Genomic DNA, 18,244 nt, shown 5'->3' with positions numbered 1-18,244 from the left:
GGTCTTGGTCCACAAGAAATTGAAAAACAACCAGAGAAGGGAACAGACAAAGCTGTGTAAGAGTCACTGTAATGGACTGGCTGTGCAGAATGTCCCTCAAGTTGGAACACTCCTTGGGAGTTAGTTTTTCTCCCAACCCCTTGGTTGCAGAGTATTTTGCTCCTTCCTGAGTTTCAGGACACTGAAAAGTGCCCACCTTTGTTGCTGTCCTGTACTGAATTGACATTGACAAGGTCAGCAGACACTGCAAAGGGACCAGGTTGCAACATGATTGGTTGTTCAGTAGAAAAGCATTATATTTACTACTGTTCTTGAGAGAATTTGGAGAGACTAGGAGGATTACATAGCTCTCTCATTCCCAAGGGAAATATGGGAATTAATCAGGGAGAACTGGAGCCAAACTTTGGGCAAAACTGAAGCTACTCAATTTTATTTAGTGTGGCTAATCTCAATTCCAAAAGCCAATGAGTGAACCTCAGGGGTGAGATACAGGTAGCTCTTGAAAATTCCTTTGAATTCCTTTGAAAAGTCAATTGACCAAACATTGTTTGTGGAAAGAATACTGGATTTTATGTGACCTTGGATCCAAATGGTTTCAAAGGTCTGGATGTAAAACCATACAAGTTGAGATTTCAAAGACCTGAATTTTTGTTTGGCTAACATGTTTGGTCAAAACATTCAAACTGACCATTTACTGAAATATAAAATGTATTGGTAAAATTAAATTTTAATGGAGGCTGCACTGTGCCATGTTCCTGTCATTTATGGAATTTCTGGACATTTTTAAATTGGAGTAATAATTAGTGAAGCAAACCACAGTACACGTAATACCTTTAATGAAAGCATTTTATGGTAGATATATTTTCATATTTGCTTGTTTAGTGATTTTTTTCATTACCTTTTGTATGGATTTAGGGTATTTTTTGAATGTGGAAATATGAGTTATGACAGCATTGGTATCGCATTCTAAAAGAAAAGTGTTGAACAAATACATTTTGGAAGTAACTTCTGAAACAGCACCCAGAATACAGGGATTGGATGCTGTCATTAAGGATGGCCCTAAAAATGGTTTATGACCAGCTCCTATGTCTGCATAAACTTGCTCTCTCTGGCAACACATATTCAGGTTGAGGTTCCACAGAATGGATTGGGGAGTTTTGCTGAACTATCCAGCTCCGTTGTACCAGATGGTACCGTATGGAGGTAACACTGATCCTATGACTCTGTTGATTTGTAATTAGGTTTCTAGTAATTAATATAGTTTGCAGGCCTTGCATGAACTCTGCAGATTGTCCATTCATGTAAATGATTAACTGAAAGGGGATTAATCCTGGCAGAAGTTCAACCAAAAAGAATTTTCCAGACTGAAAATCTTCTCTATCTGTCTAGTATCTTGTAATAGAGACTGAAAGTTGTTTGCATTTGTGTAACTCCATTTTAAAAGGAGTAACTTGATATCTGAGTGTTTAAAGTATCTGCACTGTAAATGTACATAAATGTACATTTTGTGCAATAGATCTATAAGTCTTGCTTTTTATGGAATTCAAAATGCATATTCAATATGACTTAGTAGTTGGAAAAATCTACTTGTCACTACTATTTAATAGGAGGTAATGTAAATTCTGGCTTTGAAAAAAAGAATATGGTTTAGAATTCTACAGTTCGTGTTTAGCTGCTCAGGCTGGAATATGCAAAGGTTGGAATTCTTCTATAATAAATCAGTGACAACAGGGGCTGTCCACAACTCTGCACACAACCAGCTCATCCAGCACTAGCCCTTGTGACACTATCACAGAATCCCAGAATAGTTTAGGTTCAAAGGGATTTTAAAGCTCATCTAGTTCCAACCCCCTGCCATGGGCAGGGACACCTTCCCCCCTCCCAGGCTGCTCCAAGCCCTGTCCAACCTGGCCTTGAACTTGGCCTTGTCCTGCCAGGTGTGCAGCCCCTTCAGGTCGGGCAGGCATCATTCCCTGGGGAATGGTCCTTCCAGCCCACTGTGTGTGCAGTCTCTTCTGAAGGAATTTGTCTGGCCCTAAGGCCAGTCCCTGTGGCTCTGTGGATCACCTGGCTATAAAGAAAGTCAACATCAAATTGGTGGGTGACACAGATGTTTGGCACAAGCAGCTCAGCTTCAGTGCCAGCCAAGGCATTCCCAGATGTGTGGGCAAGGCTGAATTCCCCTGCCTCGGTTATGAGGGGTCAAAGTCAGAGGATGAATGGAAGGGACAGAGCAGGAGAGAGAGGATGGAGAGAGCTGTGGAGAGCATGGTTTGATGCGTGTGGCTGGGAAAGGTGAGGGCAGCAAACCTGATACTGGACCAGGCCACTCTTCCCTTATCGTCCCTTGGCAGCAGCTCCTGGCACATGTGTCCAAGAGTGTGACACCTGGAACGGCCAAAGTCAGCCATAGGGCAATGAACACTTTTCCAGCCCCACTAATTCCTTGCTCCATGCAACTTCCCCCAATAAATCAGGCCAAACAAGAGAATCCTGCAGAGGCAAAGCTGGGGAAGGGAACTGCCATGGAAGCAAGCAAGGCTCACAGTGTTGTTAAGTGCTGCAGCACTGAGACTACTAAAAATCTCGAACAGATAGATATCCCAAATCATTGCATTCTATATAAATATTGGGCTGAGTGCCTCCCTGATGTAACTGTGATTGTATGACAGCAAGGATGGATTTAGTCCAGTGTGTTTAGACTCTCTATTATTTTAACCAGATGCTTGGGGCTTTGTTTTCCTTTAGTGGATAATAAGGGCCATCCAAAACAGAGTTGCTGATTTGCTTGGGTTTCATTGAAAGAGACACTACTAAAGGGAGAGGAAATCCCCAAAATGATACTCAGTGATTAAGCACATAGAATATAGGATTTCAGTGTTTGCAAATCCTTTTTTTCAAATGAACTTGTGGCACTAATCCTCTAATGGCATTATTTCTTTGGAATATATGCCGGATTAAGGAGTCACAATGAGGCAAAGTACAAAAATCCACATTAATCTTTCCCCGATGGATGCTGTGTGGGATGCAACTTAAACTATTTTGTTCCAAAATTGGTTCTGTTCCTAACCTTGCCCCAGGTCTAGACAGAGGGAAGAGTAGATATAAACAAGTGTGACACTGAGCACTTGGCAGATGGTCACAGGCCATTTAACTGGATAGAAAGGGGAAGGCGTCTATTATTTTTAAACTCCAAAAGCTAAGCCTGCCCTGTGCTGTCCATGACATGCTGCAGGAAGCAGACACAGGGCTCTGACAGGAGCAGGACACCTGTTCAGAAGTGTGGCAGGGAGGAGAGGGACAGAGCAGCAAATGAGGCATGGCTGGGCCTGGCTGTTGTGATGTTCACATGTTCACAGCACAGCCTGGGCCCATTGCAAAGTGCTGCTCATGTTTGCAGCCTAGCGCAGCCACCTCGCTCTCCTTAGCCTGCTTTTTTGGGGGGATAATCCTGTTGGCACCTCTTCTCTCATAGCTGATGTAAAAAAAGGAAAGGATTTGCTTTTTAGGAAGAGAAGACCAGGTCACTGTGTTTCCCCTCTGACTGAATTACAGGGATGCTGTCAGAGTGCCCTGGGGTATTGTCACTGTCACTCAACAGCTTCAAGTGGTGAAAGAACCTCTGAATTGGCAGCACATCACCTGAAATACTGATGTCAGAGCATGTGAGTTAGCCCAGCCTAACCACTGTAATCAGTGCTTAACATGCTTAAAGATTTCCCCAGTTCCATAGGACAGAGATTATAAAATATTCCCATTCCTTCTTCTCATTGAACTGCAGTGGGCATTGAGAAGTCTTGGGCCAGGAGAGCCCAGGACATGCTCACAGACACAGGTTGCTTGGTCTCTGCCTCATTCCCAGTCACTCTGCTGTTAAGCACAAACAAAGAACTGTCAAATTCATTTCTTCACCAACAGAAATACTGGGATTTTCCTTTGTCTGCATAGCTGAGATGCCTGGACACCTGAATTAGCACAAATTCCTGATGTGGATACAGCTCTGTAGTGAGATGCTGATTTCAGAAACAGAGACAGGACAGCCACTCCTATTGTCAGAAAACCCTAAAGTCAACTTGGAGATCCTTTCTGTTTGGGAATAGAAGTGTGCCCTCCTTTTCTACAGAGTAAGATGGTTGATCACAATGGTTTTGTGCATTTCTAGCTGCTGTACATATTTCCCAGCATGGTACCTGTCATGGGCAAGAGGATTTTCCTGATGTTCACTTTTTCTTCTCATCTTACCCTGTTGACTCCTTGCAGCACCCTGTGCCTCATTCCACCCTGTCTGAATCCTTTGTCTAGTTTCACCCTGAGTCAAACTCTTCCTCAGGCTGGTGTCTGCTCAGCTGCTTGCAAAGGAATTGTTGGGTTTGTTTACCAGCTTTATCATTCCTCACCAAAATCACTCCAGTTTGCATATGTCTTTAGTGTATACAGACTGTATGCAGACAGTGGATGGTCCCTTGTATTTAAGGAAGTAGAAATTATATTGCACCAGGTGCAGACAAAGGTGAGCAGGAAATGATAAGGGAAATAGAGAGTTTGCCACAGGAGGGGAGAAGGTTTGGCTGGTTTAGCCTGCAAAAGGCAAGACCTCATAGACTGAAAAAGATTATCAAGACTAAAGAGATTCAGCATAAATGGCCATGAGTAGGGTAAAGACAGAAATTGTGATGTTCACCATTGAGGAAATCAGACTTTAGGACAGACAGACAGACAAAAAAAAGGTGTACTGGAGTTTGAAGTATGCATAAGGTGTGTCCAATGATTGCATTGTAATGTATCATGGTGCTGCCCAGAAGATGATTGTGACTTTTCTTGTGTCTCCTAAAATGATCAGGAATGTCAGTCCTCCCTTTTTCTGACTGAGCTGTGCCTCCAGCACTATTGCTGAGCAGTATGGACAAAAGGGGTGGGAAAACAAAGAGCTTTTCTTCAGGTACTCTTGTAATCTGATCTCTTCGGTGACTCAGCCTCTCCTAACAGCTGTCTCGGGGCATGCAGTGGTTTGTGAGCAGTAGGGAAGATTTTGCTGCCACTTCCTGATTTCTGCCTTGAGAGCGATCTAAGCTGGGACATGATCGGAGCATTTAAATGGACTTCTCAGCCCCAGGACCGGCAGACTTTGGGATAGAGTACAGAGGAATAGAGATACCAGGAAAGAGCCAACAAACACTTGTGCAGACTTGCTGCTGTCAAACCGATGAAAACAGAAACTTGTGAGAGAAAACTGCATGGAAAGTTCCTGTTAAGGAAAGGTGTGCGGTTTTGTTTGCATGCCATGGCTCACCTATCCCACAAAGCCTGAAAGGGCTGTAAAAACTGGAAAGTGTGAAAGGGAACATCAGATGTACCCATGGAAAAGACAGGTATGTTCTTTGTTTCAAATAATGCCTCTTTACAGCAGGAAATCACAGCCAGGGAAAGCAGGATTGCTGTGCAGCTCAGTAACTGTGCATGTACATCAAGGTACATTGGCTTGTACCATTTTTGTATTTCTAAGGAATACAACTGTAACAACACATTAATGCCAGGTTTTAAACATTGCCTCAGCTTCTTGTGATTGTGAGTGCTCTGCCCTTGAACACTTGGCTATGATACATGGTTGGATGGAGGCAATGGTGGCAAATTCTCAGTGCATCTCCCATTATGAAAAAAGGTAAGCAAGAGTAAACATTACTAAATTCTAATTCTAATTCACACTTATTCTGTCTGCTGATCCCCTGAAAGATGACCAGAACTGTCAGGGTAGACATGAAGAGGACAACCCAAAGAGTTCCCCATTTGACTTTGTTATAAAACAGTTCCAAGGAAAGAAGTGTGCTCCTGAAAAAAGGAAAGAGCAGCCTTCAGCCATCAAAGAATTCTTCAAAAGCTTTGACTTTGGGAAATCTGAAGGCAAGGACAGAAGGGAAATTGAAGAAACAGAAATAAGCAGTGATGGAGCTGATGATCAGAGTGAAAAGCAAGATCTCTCTGTAGAAGGTAATGCTGGTACAATAATGAAACACGTGTGTATGTGTAAATATTTTAATTTCATAGAAAATCAGCTGTTTTCCTGCTCACCAAAATCCTGTATTTGCTGCCTACAGTTTATCCTCTAGTCAGGATTTACTTCTGATTGGAACATTATCAAGGATTTACCCTCTGATTTGATAGGTGCTAAGCAAGGAGTTAGATCCACATTGCTGAGGAAGAGTAAAGTCTTTGGGTGAATTCTCTTTGGTCTGCAATGTGAGAGTTAGTGCTAAAGTCAGGTCATTTGTTCCAGAGCTTATTTGGTTTCAGAGCCAAGCTTTGAGCAGTAGCTTGGCCTGTTGTGTTTAAGATGGGTCTCTGTCCTGCTCAAGCAGTCTGAAGACAGCAGGAGCAGATGTTTCCTATCACTTGGCACTGGGCAGGAGGAGGGGAAGGGAATGGGAATCCCTCATGGATGTTGTTTTGTACACACAAAGATACTCTTTACATCCACTCCAGAGAAAATGGAACTATTTTTCAAAGAGAGATGGAAGGTGAAGCTTAGAACACCATCCTTCGTCCTAAGGGGTCTGAGTCAGTTTGGGGAAATGATAAGAGGGTAGCTACTGAGGGTAGATTGCTATTTTCTGTAATTTTTCTTTTTTTCTCTGCAAAGCTTAGAAAAGCAGGAACTACCTTACACAGATGTTAAATGAAAATGTGGGAGGACTTTTGTATTGATTTGATATATAATGATCTTATCAGTCACCTTGTTGGTCCACATTGATGAAAAATGGAGCCTGCTTCATTGTCAGATTTAATTCGTTTCCTGAAGTCTTCACCTGGCAGCCTCAGGCAGGTTTTACACCTTTATTAGCAGAGGTAACCAGGGCCCTTTTTCTCTGTTGCTTAGATGGACATTCACATCACACTTCTGAAGAAGAGTCACCATCTGGTGAGCAGAGATTTAACCAGTTCATGGAGAAACTGGGAAAGAAACCCAGCAGCAAGAATCTGGATCTAAATAATTGTGCACTAAGTGCAGCAGATGTAACAGAGCTAGGTAGATGCACATTTTATTCAAATAATCACTTCATGTATTTCTTTAATTTTTATTTGCCTGTTCTATTATTCCATCTCCTCTTTTCCCTTCCCTTTCTTTTATACATTTTCACATTTAATCTGATGGTCCCAGGTCCCTGAGAAATATTAATTAATAAATGATGTCAATTATGTAATATATATAAATATAGAAATCATCCAGGTCTGTGAAGCAGATGATTGTCCTTACACTCGAGCTACAGATAAGAAAAGTGAGGTACAAATTGTCATGGCTTTATAATTCTGTATTGATTGTAGAAAACATGTCAATATTAAGATGCAGTGATATCCAGGGTGTGCAGAAATGTGCAAACAGAAAAGCTTTTTCTTTTCTTTCCTTACAGCTTCTTTACTGCCGTTTCTCCCAGAGCTGGAAGAGCTCAGCCTGTCCTGGAATGGTTGTGTTGGAGGCACTTTGAAAGCTCTCACTGTCCATCTTCACCACGTGAGCCTGTTAAAAGTCCTCCGACTTAACAACTGCAGGCTGACAGCTGAGGATGTCATCTCCTTAGGTACAGGATTGCATTTACATTTACTTCCAGACAGCTTGGGGCTAATGTAATCCACCTCATCTCTTCCCACATCCTACTCCTGCTGCTTCCACACTGGGCAAAGTAAACTCCTGCTGTGAAACAGTAGAAACTTGGGCTTATGGGTGACCTTACCCCTTCAGGTAGCTCTGCAGAGTTCATTCCTCAGGGTGTGAAGCTTTCATACTCAGAAGGGAAGAGAATCCAGTACTATTTGCAGGAAAGGATATTTTGAATTTGGATTGCTTTTTTTGCCTAGAAGCAGAGTCAATCACAATAGGGTCAGCTTAGGTCTTGCAGCTGCAGGACAGGTGAGTGCTTATTGTGAAAACCCCAATGGTCTTTTTGGGAGAAGACTTAAAACTAGAAGTGCTGCCTCAGAGCTTTATGACTTACTGTTTTTTCAAGTCTCGGAGAAGTTTATTCCTCTGATTGCTTCTTTGCTTGGAATGCCTGCACCCTGCTTTCTGCAAAGTGTGAGATGGAAAGGTTTTTAAGGTGGTGTTGCACACTCAGATTCCGTCACCTCCGGGCCTGGATCCACTTACTCCGGAGTGGATCTGTGGTTTGTATTTAAAAGAAGGGCCAACACAATCAATTAGAAATTATAAAAGTCATTGCTTATTTTGAAAGTTCTAAAACGGGTCTGAGTTATAAAGCTGGGCTTTGTTCATTTCATTCATATCCAAGCCTTTTCCAGGAAAGGTTCAGAAATAAAATGACATATATGGTGGTAGATCAAAAGTGAGTCATGCAATCTCCTGGGGAGGAAATAAGCATCTCTACAAAAGCTGGTGAAAATAACTGCTCTGTTTCTGATGAGTGTGAAATCTGTATTTAATTTTCTGTTATTTTTTCAGATTTATTTCATTCTTTTCCAAACCCTTCTCATAGACTTGGTTTTTGTTCATTGACGGTTTTTTTCTCCCTCTGAATTTTATTGGTTATTTTTCCAATTGATTCTTCCTGCCAGGTTCTTCAGTGCTGTTTCCTTCCAAGTTCAGTTTAGCATCTGCTGGGACAGACAGAAAATTGATCACAGAACTTGAATTTCCAGACAAAATGTGATGCCCTTGGCACGTGGCATAGCAACAGTCAGTTGGCATTGATTTTGCCTGTGATTTTGAAAACAACTTGTGTATTTAGGCTAATCCTGGCTGTGTGACCTTGTCCACATCTCTCTGCAGAAATGTGGCCTCTTGTAGACTCAGCACATCCTGTTTAGAAGTCAATGTCTGAAATATAATCATAATATCAACTATGTAGTCACTCAGAGCTTGACTGTGAAAGGTGATAGGAAACAATTCCTGGAGTTATATTTATTTATTTATCTTCTGGGAGGAAAATTTGTCTGGAAATCTATAGTCTTCATGTCAAACAGAAACAGGCTATGCTGCACTTCTCAACTGTAGAGCATTGCTCAGTATTCAACACCGAGGCAATAATTTAAAATAAATGCAAAAATAAGAATTAAAATGTGGCCTTTCCTCTCAAACCTGGATATTCACTTATGGAAGTAATTATTTTTCTATTATAAATCTTTTCGTGAAAAATTAATTATGAAAACCACAGAGACATGAAAGGATGTTACTATTAAAATACAATTCTCAATTATTAGACTTTAGATCAAAAAAATGCATATGACACTTTGAAATTACATTTGCATATGGTCTGATTAATTGATCTTTCTTGGGAATGAGTTTATGCAAATATGCTCTGCCTCCCTCCTCTACAGAGGAAGTTAGGAAGCTGGATTTTACAGTGGGATGTCAGTATTTCAAATAAGCACTAACACAGTTCACATTGACAGGTGTGTCAAGCCTTGAAAACGCTGATTTTTCTGAATGTAGTAAAAGTCAGTTCTGTCTGCCTTGAAATCATGGGAAAGTTAGTTTGAGTCAAAACAGTGCTCATCTTGGTTTCTTATGAAGTGATTCAGAAATTCCTGTCAGAAATGAAACTTTCATGTTTCAGAAATAGTTGTGAGAGGAATTCTTTCATTCCCTCTAAAATGACCTGTGGATGCAGTACAAAGGATGTTGGAAATTTGCCAAATAAAACAGAGCAGAACTCTACAGGACAGTAAATTCAGACTTGTCACTTGTATTGATTTCCCTCTAGACTGGACTTTCTGGTCCCAGCACAGGCCAAGCAGCCTGATGAGGGTTTGGGAACCTGAATAAATTTCAGGTTTGTATGCACTGTGACAATTACTTGTGATCTATGTTGCTCCTTAGACAATGTGAGATTTTATGCAACATTGCTGCAGAAGCAATAATTCATTTATTTAACAATTTTCCTGGCAAGACATTCATCATAAAGGAATTTGAGTATTAAGTAGCTAACCTTCCTCTTTAATATATTCCAAACCTGTATTTTTGTTTGCACTGAAATTGATACATGGAATGACTCATTCTAGACTTCTGTTGCAGGAGAAGCATTTGAAATTGTTTCTCAGCTTGAAGAACTGGATTTATCATGGAACAGTAACATTGGTGGAAAACTATCACTGCTGACAAAAAAACTTCAGGAAGGATGCAAATTAAAATGTCTGAAAATGACGGACTGTAACCTGACAGCAAAGGATGGAGAATCCCTTGGTATGTGTGTCCATGGACCAGGGCTGAGGCTGGCTTCAAAAAAATTGGACTTATTTGACTTAGATAATGGCTGTGTTGAGCTCAATATCAGTGAAAAGTTAATTTATTTCAAGCTCTGCATGTTAACAGTATTTATGATGTGAGGATTTAGTGCACTTCCTTCCAAAGAAAAAATGTTCTCTCTAATCATATGAGGGAGGGTTGAGAAGACCTAAACCACAGTCTGGCTGCCTCAGTGGTCCAGGGTTTCTGGATCTTTTGAGACCTTAAGCAAAAAATGTGTGCCAGAATTTTCAACACTAATTGCTCAAAATTAAGGAGCTGAATATGTAATTAGCCATGGGATTGAAAAGAAGGTCTGAGGATTGGGAAGGCTGAATTGGCAACCACTGACCATCCTTCCCTTCTATCCTCTCACCATAGCAGCTTAATCCTGTGTGGTCTTTTTATCTCATTGTGTGTTTTAAAAGGTGTTTGCTCAGTAAAGAGAAGCCCCATAACTCTCATCTCCACTGCAGAAGGAGCCCCATATGTAACAGACATTCCTATGTATTTTCATTAGAAAATTTTATTTCTGTTTGTATTTCTGCTTTTATTCCTCTGTATTTTTCTAACAGTCCCTGTATTTTTCCGGTTTTATTTTTATAAATGTTTTTCACAGATTTTTATGATTCCTACCCAGTCTTTATTTACTGTGTTGTTTAGGTAGAACAGGAAATTAGCAAGTTTAAACCACACTGACAGGCAAACCCTGGCCACGTCTTCCTGTTTATCATGGTGCTGTATTTTTCTAGGGTTCATCTTGTATGTATTCTAGACAATTACCAATTCTAGTCTTCTTTTCTTTTTTTTCCCAGCTGAACTTCTAAATGTGATCTCAAACCTCGAAGTATTAGATATCTCCATCAACAAAAACATTGGCTGCAGCATGAAGATTATTGCTCAGGATCTGAAAAATGTACCAGGCTTGAAAGAGTTAAACTTGCACATGTGTGGATTAAAGCAAGACAGCCTCCAGGGCTTAGGTTAGACTTTATGTTCAGAAAACTTTCATTCTGAATATATTGTACATCTGAAAACCATTTAAGAAAGGCAATGAGGTGGGATTTTGCTGATGGTTTAGCGGTATAATGGGCAATCATGATTTGCTGTTTGAGGATTGGTAAAAGACTACAGGGCCTTTCAGCAGGAGCTGAATTTATCTCCCCTGAGCTCAAGCTTGTGAAAGTCAGAGGGGAGAGTCACCCTCCACACCATTTATCTGAGACACATCTCAGGCTGTGGCTCCCTGGATGTGCTTTCTCTTTCCCCAGACAGAACATAGACAAGGACACAGACAGGCCAGCTAACTTTTAACAAGCTAATCCTGCTTTCCAAAGGAAATCCAAATTCACCATTACCACTTAAAGTTTCCAGTGAAGCCACATGAAATGGTCTTGTTATCTGTGTCTCTCCCTAGTGGATGTGGCAAAACACCTGGCATTAATGAGCACATCCAGCAGTAATTTCTGCAAAGGGCTGAGGATTGACTGGATGTGGGGGATGAGCTGGCCTCACCTTCACCTGCTCTCCCAGAGAAGAATGGAGCTGCATGGACAGGGAGGCTTTGCTGCATTACTGAATGTCTGCTGTGATTATACACTGCAGCTTAGCCCAGGAGCTTTGCCTGCAATACCTTGTGCAAACTTTGACGTTGAAGTAAATAAATGCCAAAGCCCTGACCTGGGCTGTTGTGGCAGCCAGTGACCAGCCTGTTCCCTTTTGCATTTCAGACACTGCTTTACAGCACCTTGCAGAGCTAAGGAAATTAGACATCTCGTGTAACAGAGAGATTGGTGGTGGCTTTAAAGCATCAACAGCTCATTTGGCCAGCTTGAAAAATCTGGAAGTCCTTGATCTTCATCAGTGCGGTGTCACAGAAGAGGACATGACTGTTTTGTGTAAGGACATGTTGAGGAAACTTATTAAGAATCTTGGTTTTGTCTTCTGAAAATATCTCGAAGACATAAAAGATTCTGCCTGGCAGAAGAGCTGAGCTCGGTACTTTTTTTGTTAGGCAGCTCTGAAAATGCAGTGTTGGGGAGAACTTTCTTGATCAATATGGAATGGGGTTTTTGCTGAACAAAAGGAAATCTCAGAGCGTCTGACCCCATGTGGAACTAAGGAACTGAATCCACCGTGATTCAGACCCACAATGGGAATGTGGGAACTGCCACCAAACACCGCTTTTTTTTGATAATCAGTAATTTAGGAAATATCCAGGGGCAGATCCCCCAGGGGTATAAGTTGGATGGATCTATGGTGGGTATGTGCATGGAAATATAACAGCCTAAAACCCCCTTGGTGAGCTGCACACCAAGAAGAAGGTGATTTTAGGAGATCTTGCATTGCTGCTGCTGTGTACTTTCTCCAGGTTGAATTGATGCAACTATAAACACTACTATAAAGAAAAAGGCATTTCCCAATCGATTTGTGAGACAGTTTATTTCTCTCTCTCTGTTATCATAACTTTGTTTCTACTCTTAACAACAAAAAATCCCGTGACTCAAAGCCTATATTGCCCACATCCTATTTTCCATGACAAAGAAGATAACTTGAAGATTTGATGATGATGATGAAGCTTTAGGGAATAATCAGTATTAGTAATATCAATCCTGATTTATTTTTAACTTATTTTATAATAGAGAAAAATAACATTAAGACAAAGAAGTCTTAGCAATGAAGACATTTGGAAATTCCCTACTTCACCCAGAAAATTTCCAGGAAGCCATGTTCTGACAACCTTCCATATAGTATGGAATACTTAACTTCTGAAACAGTTTTACTGAAAATGACAAGGCTATTTATGGTCTAAAACATTACTCACCATGAACTTCGGTGTAAAAACTTGGCTGGCCTTGACTTTTGGATTGATTTATAAAGAAAAGAAATTATGTCAGGCTGCACAACAATTATGTCAGGCTATGCAACTACACATTTGTTATGGATCAGTGACTGTCTAATAAATATTTCATGTTTTTGTAGCCCAGGTGATACCTTTACTCTCCAATCTTCAAGAGCTGAATTTATCCTCGAATAAAAATGTAGGACTCTCATCAGATCCTCTTCTGGGCAGGCTCAGGTTTTTACCAAAGCTGAGATCTGTGACCATCAGCAATTGTGGCTTAGGTGAAGAGTCGCTTTCATCTCTAGGTATGAATTTTTCTTTAAATGCCCATTCTCTGTGTATCCCTGTAGGACAAAGCATTCCTTCTCCTTTGGCTTAACTCCAAGGATCATGGTTACCTTATACCTCAGATCCTGAGTGAAAAGCCTGTGATGAAACCACTGCTTGTGGAACCAGGTTGCAAGGGAAGGGAATTGTATGACTTCCTCTACTTTACTTGAGGGGATGAAGTGCTTTTAGTGCTTTGTCTGATAGTGAGCTTTTATATACCCCTTAATTTTGGGGAAAAAGAAAAGCATGGTTTTATATTATGTTGTAATCATAGCTTGGATGTAACACTTCACTCAGTGGGGTGAAGTTTTGACTGAGAGTATTTAACCTCACTGCAGGTGAAAATTTCAGTAGAAACTTTCTGGGGTAGAGTTCAGGATGGGGTGGGGGAGGAAATGACTGCAGGGGTGGAAAAGATATTGCACAGCTGTGAAGAAAAGTCCAATCTAACACAGGATATGTAAATTCAGCCTCTTTTGCCTACTTATTGCAAATCTCTGGATTAGTGGCCTTTGATAGGTGTTCCATATGGCACATGAAATCTTAGTACAGAGGGATCTCTCAATTACTGTGTCTTGGGCACTTGTATTTCATACTGTGTACTGGTGACATTAAACCTGGAGTAAGACTTGACTGCCTCCAGCAGAAGCAGTAGCAAGCTAAGCTGGTCAGAGGTCCTTGCAGAAAGAGTATTATGTTTATATCACTACAGTTATGTAAGAGTGACACCATGGAAATCAGAGCTGTCAAAAGATACAAAGCATCTCACCTTAAATAGTGAGTTCACAGCAAAAAAATCTCTGTCTTTAAATTGATATAAAATGGTTTAAAAGCAAGCTGTTAAATTAAATTAATTCAATGCAACAAGGCCAAGGCAATAATGTGAATAGAAAGACAAAAAAACCCCTCTCCATAGAGTCCTGATAGATTCTATAGGGAGAGCCTTCTTATTTACTTTTGTCTGACTTTTATTGGGATAAAAGAATTCATTTGAAGCACAAACAGGCTGTTAGGATCTTACTTACGGGTGAATTGCAGGTGAGGTGTCTGTTGAGGCCATGTTGTTTTCTCTTAGTAAGCAGAAGTTGCTGGTCTTAATCTTTTCAGCTGAGGCCGCCCTTCACCTTCCTGAACTGGAGATATTAGACCTTTCTTGGAATAAGTGCGTTGGTGGGAACCTAAAGCTGCTTTTGGGAGCACTAAAGCTTGCAACGGAGATTCAAGTGTTAAGACTGAGCAGCTGTAACCTGCTGGCTGAAGATTTGGCACTTCTAAGTAAGTATAACATGGTATTTACTAGCACTAAAGGAACTAGGGCATTTAGACCACAATTCAGAAGGGGCTTGTTCCATGGGCTGAGCACGTTTTTGCATAAATCAAATGAAAACATGGAAAATACAGGAGTATTTTTTCCCACAAAGGGCTTTCATTTTTCTGTGTGTCCTGGACATGCCCAGTGGAAAAGGTGAAAAGGCTAAAATGCAAAGAATATTTAAGCACTTTTATCTATTAAAAAAAAGAAAAAGCAGCATAATTTAGAAAATGTAGGGTTTGCGTCTGTTTTTTATATCAAATATTTAAAGCTGCTTTTGAGGAGTTTTATTTTGCTCAGATGCTGTTTTATGGCTTGGTACTTTAGAGAAAATATCTGTGCTGACAGCCAGGAATACAGGCACTACCAGCTCCCAGTCATTAGGCGGGTTTCTGGAGTCAGACTGTTGGGGGAGAATTAAACCAGAAATGTTTTCACCCACCTCTTAGCAGCTGCTAAGGAGTGCTAGAGAATGGGAACCTTATAAAGGAATAAATTCTATGATCCTTTTAAACACTTGCTAATTTTATACTCATCCTTCCGAGTCTGCGGACCTGACTCAGGGGTTTGTGTCTGACATTGGCAATAGCTGTGTGACATCTGTAAGGCCCTGGAATGTAAAATCTGGTGAGGTGAAGCCCAAATACTTTTGACTTCAAAAACCATCACCCTTGATAGGTGTCTCCTTTGCCAATCATATGTTAAAGACCCCTTTGGGGTATATTTGGCCCTCCCACAGTGAGAGGGGGCTGTTGTAGTCAGTCATGCAGCCTCACCTTGTTTTACTTTTCCTAAATCTCCCTGTAGAGCCGGTCAGCCTCTTACAATTGGCACTTGATGTAACCTCCTTCCAACTGACTGCAAGGTTTTCAGGTTGCCACACACTTTTAACTCAGTACCTTGTTCTTTTTGAACTGCCTGTGCTTTAAGTGTTGTAAACTCCTTCAGCTGTTATAAAACTATCTTTCTGAGCTTAGCAGCAAGTGGTTTTATATTGCTGAGGAGTTAAATCTTGCTGTTTGACTGCTGAAATGAGGTATTAAAATACCATTCCCTTTTCTGAGAAGCTTTTAAAGCAGCTACCAGGATCTATTAATTGTGTTTGTGTCTCTCATTTCTCGCAGCATCCCTGAGGCAAGATGGCCACTTGGCCAGATTGCAGAAGCTGGATTTGAGTTATAACAACACCATCCCTGATGAAGGCTGGGCTGTTTTCTGCCAAGGTTTAGGAGCATTCAAGGAACTCTCGGAGCTGGATGTGAGCCTGAGTCCATCGTCCTGCCGGGACTGTGGGCTGTGGTTTGGGGACTTGTTGGCAGCACTGACCCAGCTGCCAGCCTTGGCAGAGCTGGCCATGCAAAGATGGGCCCTTTCAGAGTCCCAGAGGAAGCAAATGGAAGGCTTTAATCAAGACAACAAAAGAAACATTCGTTTTGACTGTTGGTGAAGGCTGGAGGTGTGTGGAAGGCCTTTTGGGAGCAGCACATGAACCAAGCATTATGTGTCTCAGAAGACTGAAACTTGAAATAGTTTCACAGTTATAGAAAACTGTTATTTGACCTTCTGCAACATAGATCATTCCATTTCATTATGTCCTTTCAGATTCTCTGGGCTACACTTACACTACTCAGTCTTCATGCTGTGAATATTGCCAAGGCCACTGCCCTCAGAGCAGTGCTGGGTCAGAGGGACCTGCTGCAGGTTTGGCCATGGAGGGAAGGGCTGGGGTTTGTGTTGATGCAGGTGGGTGGGCAGTGTGAATGTGGCCTCAGAAAATACCTCTAATGTGAAAATACTTGAAACCTCCATCTTTGATATGTTAGTTTCTTCTCCCCTCAAACTTTTGCCTCTTTGTGAATTAATTAAAACATAAGTGGGAGATTTGGCATCCATTCCAACAACTCAACATGATAGATTAGTCCAGGAAGGAGAATACAGAAGGAGCTAGTCTGCCTCTGCTCTGGCCCTTGATGCTATCTCATAGTGTAGATGAGTCCTGTGTAGAGAATCAGCATAAAATGAAGGTAAGAAACACTTAATTGGTGTCTTTGCAAGTCTCAGGGGCAAGGAAAAAGCTATGATACATTAAATCAGAGATATGTCCTGCTACCTTAACAAGAATTTTGGTTACAGAGCAATCAATAAGTGCCAAATTCTGGCACAGTCACTTGTGTCATGGAGCATGTTAACCCACACGTGAGCTCCAGGACTGCAGTGGGATTATTCATCGGTAAGGTATTTTAGGAAGTAAAGATATTAGATCTGCCCCACTGAGTGAGGAGTCTTAGAGAAATCCTGAGGCAGCTTGAGGGATAAAGTGCTGCTCAATTAGCTCTGAGCATCTCTACATGCTGCAGCAATCTCCTGGAGGAGAGGCACAACAGGATCATTCAGTGGCACCTTCCTAACTTGCTAAGGCCCCCCTCAGCAAGTTCTCTCTTGCAGATGCTGATCAATATTCAGCTTTCAGTCCATGCAACCCTTCCAACATCAGCTTTTTCCTGTTGAGGGCTATAATCAGCAGCTGAATGCTGATACCTATTGATCATTTAGTCCATGATTTCATGTAAGAGTCACCCTGGACTTCCTGGTTCCACTTTCAGTTCCACTTGAAAAGTGCACTTGGCTCCCCCAGCTTTGAGAAATGTGAGTTGAACTGGAGTCTCTTGGTCAGGGGCAGCAGGGAATTGCTGTGTGGGATCTTAAACCTCTGAAATGAAGCAAAGAGCCCCTGTTTCATTTAGGGCTAACAAGAGAGATTTTCAAGCAGTGAGTTAAGCTAGGACAGTTGTTCTAATGAGGAAAAGCCACCATGTCTGTTGAACAGCATCTCACCAACCTGTTCTATTTATCCCTTGCCTTCATGTGACTTTCCTCCTCAAATCCACCTTTGATCCAACTGGAAAATTGATCTTTTATCTGTTCTGTGAGAATTTTTCTGAATTAATCCTTTCCCTCTTGAACCTCTCTCTCCAGTTTACCTTTAACGTCCACTTTCTATTGAAATCTTCCTAACTGAACTCAAGTTCAGTGTTGGGGTTTCCTGTTCTTTCATAGCTGGATTCCTCAATCTCAGCTCCAGAGCTCAGGACAGACCCACTGCTGGCAAATTCTCCCCTGCCCCTGATCCCCCTGCTCAGTCTTTGCCCTCTTATTGTTCTGTCATGCCAATTGTGCCACTAAAAAGATTTTGTTCCTTTTATCACCTCTACTAAAAATCTTGTCAGTCTGCCAATCTGTCCAGAAATCTCTCTTCCAGTGATTTCCTCCTTGGCAGTTTCCGATTCATCCTTCTCTCAGTTCCTCCTTGCCTTCACTTAGAGTGAAAAAATTTCATTAGACATTTCCAAACAATCAAAACAGCCTCAGTTACCCAGTGAAATGGAAAATCAGAACAGAGCCGTCCCACTTTGCTGCAGTCCCAGCTCTCTCCTGCCAGCAAGCATATTAATGAGATTTCAGTATCAATCAAGAGCCAAACAGAAATGAGTCCCATGCCCTGGATGCAGATTCAGAGAGCACTACC

General features: G+C 41.4%; 1 protein-coding gene across 1 annotated transcript; it reads left to right on the top strand.

Moving 5' to 3' along the window:
- The first annotated feature begins 5,356 nt into the window (after positions 1-5,356).
- Positions 5,357-16,165, top strand: LRRC31 (leucine rich repeat containing 31). Its single transcript, XM_030954637.1, has 10 exons — positions 5,357-5,369; positions 5,731-5,985; positions 6,872-7,021; positions 7,404-7,571; positions 10,022-10,189; positions 11,047-11,214; positions 11,962-12,129; positions 13,214-13,381; positions 14,514-14,681; positions 15,843-16,165. Exons 1-10 carry the CDS (start codon positions 5,357-5,359, stop codon positions 16,163-16,165), a joined length of 1,749 nt encoding a protein of 582 aa, XP_030810497.1.
- Positions 16,166-18,244: the final 2,079 nt, after the last annotated feature.

Source organism: Camarhynchus parvulus, chromosome 9, assembly GCF_901933205.1.
Source record: "Camarhynchus parvulus chromosome 9, STF_HiC, whole genome shotgun sequence".
Lineage (NCBI taxonomy): Eukaryota > Metazoa > Chordata > Aves > Passeriformes > Thraupidae > Camarhynchus > Camarhynchus parvulus.
The sequence above is the reverse complement of the archived record's forward strand: the minus strand, read 5'-3'. Positions and strand labels throughout refer to the sequence as shown.

Bases quoted from the DNA above. Each gene is read 5' to 3' on its own strand.
- LRRC31 (XM_030954637.1), top strand. The intron at 7,022-7,403 runs GTAGATGCACAT...CTTTCCTTACAG, and splicing joins AGCAGATGTAACAGAGCTAG to CTTCTTTACTGCCGTTTCTC. The intron at 14,682-15,842 runs GTAAGTATAACA...CATTTCTCGCAG, and splicing joins TGAAGATTTGGCACTTCTAA to CATCCCTGAGGCAAGATGGC.